Genomic DNA, 5,368 nt, shown 5'->3' on the forward strand with positions numbered 1-5,368 from the left:
CAAAAACTTCATTTCTTTTTGGCCAGCATAGAAAGCACAGTACCTTGAATAAGAATACAATGAATAAAAATACATAATGATACGGCTGAAAATATATATTAGACATTCAAAATTAAGAGTTCCCGTATTTTTACATCTTTGTAAATCCGGATGCAACGAAAACATTAAGAACAGAAAAGAGCTTAACAGATTACCATTTAACACTAATTAAAATTCCTCATCTTTTATTTAAATTTAAACAGTTTGATAAAAACTGAGATGCATACTCAATATCCGGATGAACAAAGCAATTCGTTTGTCCGTACATTGTTTCAGGCCTCAGTGTTGCAGCAACTAGGAACACATTTTTTCCACTCTTCGCAAGGAACTCTGGTAATGGTTCAAGGACCTGAAATAATGGCTTGAAAAAGTAACACATACTATAAAAAAGAAGTTATCCTTAAGAATTATTCCACACACCTCCAATTTGACGAGTGTATACTCTTGAGGTCCAACACCCTCGCCAATCAATCGATCATGATCCATGCATGGTTGTCCATCACTTGGAGAATATATTGTATAACGTTTGCCAAAATCAATTTTTTTAGCTTCACGAAGTTTCCGAAATTGCCAACAAACAAATGAATCATAATAAGGATTGCGATCAGTAGTGATAAATGTGCGTCGCCAATCAATCTAAACAAACTGCCCTCAAAAATAAGTAAGAATCTTGGCGAACTAACTCAAAAAAAAGAAAAAACAGCACTTCGCTTCACATATAAATCTACAAAATCATTCAGCACATCGACGACTTCAAAACTCAAAACCTTGAGACCCATTTTTTGCACGTCACTAATGCAAAGTTGCGGGAAGTAATCAAGCCAGTGGCTCGCATCTGTAAATTTGATGATTTCGGAATCACTTAAACCCAACATCTTCATAATTTGCCACTGATATTTCGCTGATCCAGTTTTTGCGATAGCTTTACTCTGAAAATGCGAACAGCGTACGATATATCCGACCATGATAACAAAATAACAAAAAGGGAGAATTCAAAACATTAATAAATGGAAATACAAAATTCAAGACATTAATATCAAAGTAAAAAGGAAACCTTTTTCCCTTTACTTTTATCTTTGACAATTTCATCCACAACACTTTTCTCTTCGGAAGAGATTTTACTATTAGTACCATTATCAGGAAAATGTGGTGGATATCCGAATTCTTCCACTTCTCTCTTTAGTTTATCAGCACAGACTTTGATTGGCATCCCAGTGCAGTGTAAACCAAAGGGAAACAGACAGCGTTTCCCCATTAATCGTTGAAATCCTATTGCAAACTGAAATAATGCCAACAGAAATATGATAAAATTTGCTAAAACGACAATATTTTTGATAAAATTTCAATTCGAAGTTTGAAATATGACGCCCTGTTACAGTACTTCTCGAAGATTTCCCCGTAATGGCAATTTCAACAAAAAACTCCAATTTACAGAGAACTATTAATTAAATACAGCAAAGTGTGAGTAAAACGAACCTCTGCTTTTGATATCGTAAAAGAATGTCCTAAATGAAGACGACCATTCATATAAGCATATGGTATGTTTGCCATATATTTGGGCTCAGACCTGAAACTTGCTCGCGTAATACAAAGACCTTACAGAACCATCTTAAAAAAGAAAGAAAACCTGCAAATTAAAAAAGTGAAAGACGAAAACTGAAAGCGATTCGGGTATACAATTACTTGTCATCTGAAGCATCCATTTCGAATACTTTCGCATCTGACCATAACTTCTGAATCTTCGCTTCCATTTCCAAAAGTTCTGCTACTTTTCTTCTTTCTTTGGCAGCCATCTTTGCAATTAACTACTCTGAAACTACCGAAATTTCAAATAGAAAATAATGGACACAACGTGTAACATAGGTGGCGCTATGATGAATCTGATAATTTTTCCCATAAAAATTGATAAAAAGCAAAATAATCTGGGAAAAAAATATAATTTAAGCAAAAATAGCAAAAATAATATAATTTGAAATTGACAAAAATTTGATAATCTGATAATTCTCCCTCCTCTGCAACTACATCCACGGAGTACACTGGGATAGTAAAGTAATACTGAAATTATATCGAAGAATTCTATAAAACTACTAGAACGATTATTATCTCTAGCAACAAATATCATTCCATCCGAAGATTTCTCAAGGAAATCCATCTTTCCATCCGATATCACGTTGATTTCTCCTTACAGGTTAAAATATCTTTACTAAAATTTTAAAACAAATATTAAATTCAATTAAATCACTATAATGCGATGCTTTTTACCAATATTTTGAATTTAAATAGAACTTGAATACAGCTAAACAAAAATTCCCGATGATCCTTTCTTTCATCTTCTTAAGCATATGCATTGACCAAATTTTAGATCATTTATTTTAAACTTTACAAAATTTGAATTAAACTACTAAGTTGAGGACGAAGGGGGTCAGGTGAAGAATGAAAGAGGTTAATCCGATGTAAAAATCTCCCCTAAATCAGGACGTATGCTGTCATTCCTCTCAATCTATAACATTCTCATCAATCTTTACTCTCAACCCCCAGCTCCCTACCACAGCATATTCCCTCTTTTCCTTTAACTCTTTAATTATCTTTCGATCAGACTCTTAACTGATTGGAACCAATACGTTGCACTCTTGTCACAAATTGTGAAATGGGACTTTGTGAAATTCAGGATATTTTACGGATGATTCTGACCTCGTGATAGAATACGGGGGGAAGCGGTCCCTTACTTTCCGGCTAATTCATTTAGAATGGGACATGAGCTACCGTAAAATGGAACTTTTACTTTTGATCCAGTCTAATTATATGTGAGTTACGTTAAAACCGAACGTTTAATTTTGATTTCGTCCATCTAGATTGTAGACGTGAACCACGTCGAAACGGAATCACCACGTCGAAACGGAATCCCTTTCATTCCAATCTATTTAATCTGGAATCTTTATTTTTGATTCAGTCTGTTTAGATATAAAGAAAAAACAATAATATTGATTCTAGACGGAGCATTAACTTCCGACCGCTGTTATTATTCTTAAGGCAACACTTTTTGTTGTCAAATTACCGGTGGGTAAAGTTATCCTTCCATTCTTCAAATAACAAATATCATTCTAATTTTAATTTCCAGTTGGAATTCTTCAAACTTTTCGTTAATAATATATGGTTAAGTGGACCACTGCATGTAGATTGTTTGGAAATTGTGTCCAGTAAGTGGTAATAATATCATCTTAAAGGATATTAAGCGGCTTTAAACTGTCCCTTTTGCATTTGCATTAGTCTTAAAATTGAAATATTTAATTTAAAAAAATCAAAATCATTTATTAAATAATTAAATATTATTTAATTTAAAAAGTGTATATTTCAATATTTCGATTTGATTATTTTTATTTCTATCAAAGAAGAGGATTAGCATATATCCCACTTAATTTACCTGTTGATTAAGTCCTATCGTTTGATGTAGCCAAGGAAATTACAGTATTTTCTTTTTCAGTCCTACTAAAAGCCTTCCGAAAATCAGCAGGTATATCGCTTTATAACCTTTCATGATATTTGAGTATGCTGTGTTTTTTTCCCTTTTTTGTTTTTTAAGCAATATATCCTAAAATGGATACAATAATTACGGAATTTCAATTTTCGGTAACAAATTAAGGATTGAAATTGGAATAATTTAAGTGGATTATACAGGCCATGTGGTATAATTGAAATCGGTCATTCTTTAATATAAAAATTTAGCATTACTACACGGTTTGGCGTAACTAATTCGTTCATTTCATTGATTCTCTTGTTTAAAGAACTAAATTAAACTTGTATATTAGTTTTATATCTGAAATGACATTTCATTATCATCTATTTTAAATCAAATCCAAGCTGGCTTTTAGTTAAATCTTTGGACTTATATGATTTCCTTAATGAAAACTTATATTTCTTTGATGGTAAATCCCTGATGTTATGGTGTTTTATTGCTATTCTGATATTTTATGAGATTTTTCCTTAATCTCGATTAGTCAACTAATTAATCAACCAGTCAGTTTATTGTCAATTAATTAATCACTACGTTGATAGGTTAGGACATTCAGTTTATTCTCTAATGTCTCATATCAAATTTTTTCCAGATAAGTATCTAAATTGTTTACTTCAATATTTTATGTGGTTGTTTATTAATCCGAATTAATCACTCAACCAACCAATCAATTAATCAGTTGATGTATTGTCAGTTATTCAGTCAGTAAACTAGTAAATTATAATCATTCGTCCTAAGATGTACATCTTTTTATGATCTATTGATTAGTTACCAATTGCAACAATAATTAAGTTGCAGTTATTCGGATAATTTTATACAATGTCGAAGTAGAACTGAAATGTATTCTGCTCGAATGAAATATTATAGAAGAATTAACGACTGGGAGATAAATCGATAATATCAGTAATAGTTTTAAATGATTATTGATCCGCTTAATCGATTCAGAAACGATAACCTAAAATGAAATGATTCGATAAATCATTCATCATCACCATTGCTTTTGATATTACCCAAAAGTGACCATCATATTGTCGTGCATATTGTCGTGCTTGGGTTGTTTATTTCGGATTACTTATTTATAGTTTTACTACATGTATATGCTTTTTTTTTCCTGGATTCTTTCCATGGATATCTTCCGATGCATCATCGGGACAACGCCCGCCAATCGTGTCAGACGGAGTTTGTTACTTCTTGAAATTGTGGTGATTTCACTCTTGTCATGCCAGTTTCTTCCATGGTTCGACTTTCATTTACTGATTTTCATTCACCATTTGTCACCGTCTTTCACTTCATCGTGTTTCACTGTTCATTTCAACTTATCTTTAATTATTTTCATTCATTAATCTTTTGGATGAATTGAACTGTGTGCTGTTATTGATTAGTTGTTAGAGGACTGTAATTTAGACAGTTTTATTTTCTTCTTTAGTTCTTCCTAACTGTAAATTTTTGCTATTTATTAAATGTTCAAAATACACAAGAATAAAACTTTAGTGTAAGGAATTTAAATGATGATCTTAATTTTAACACTCTTACCTTTTCCAAGAACCACGGAAATGAATGAAATTTAAGGATTGCCTTATGGGTCGGTTACATTTCATTCACATCTTTTGATCATCTTCACAATTCAGTCAAATAATCTAATTTCAAGGTATTCTTTTATAAATTACTATTGTTCATTAATACTACTATTATTAATGCTGTTAATATTATTGCTGTTATTATTAATAATACATATTATTGTTACTAATATTAGTCATTATTATTATTATTATTATTATTATTATTATTATTATTATTATCATTATTATCATTATTATT

At 31.2% G+C, this 5,368-nt stretch overlaps 1 protein-coding gene across 1 annotated transcript in view; it reads right to left on the reverse strand.

The window, feature by feature from the left end:
* LOAG_16702 (hypothetical protein) overlaps positions 1–1,857 on the reverse strand; it is a gene marked incomplete at its 3' end in the record, with an annotated part of 3,699 nt that extends 1,842 nt beyond the window's left edge. The window contains exons 1-6 of the mRNA XM_020449352.1: positions 1,723–1,857; positions 1,516–1,606; positions 1,094–1,318; positions 807–968; positions 460–675; positions 267–388 (exon numbers count right to left, since the gene is read on the reverse strand). Coding sequence (XP_020307162.1) covers positions 267–388; positions 460–675; positions 807–968; positions 1,094–1,318; positions 1,516–1,606; positions 1,723–1,832 — 926 coding nt within the window. The 5' untranslated portion in view covers positions 1,833–1,857. The remainder of the gene's footprint in view (positions 1–266; positions 389–459; positions 676–806; positions 969–1,093; positions 1,319–1,515; positions 1,607–1,722) is intronic.
* Positions 1,858–5,368: the final 3,511 nt, after the last annotated feature.

The sequence above is a fragment of the Loa loa genome (genome assembly GCF_000183805.2).
Source record: "Loa loa unplaced genomic scaffold supercont3.13, whole genome shotgun sequence".
Classification (NCBI taxonomy): Eukaryota; Metazoa; Nematoda; class Chromadorea; order Rhabditida; family Onchocercidae; genus Loa; species Loa loa.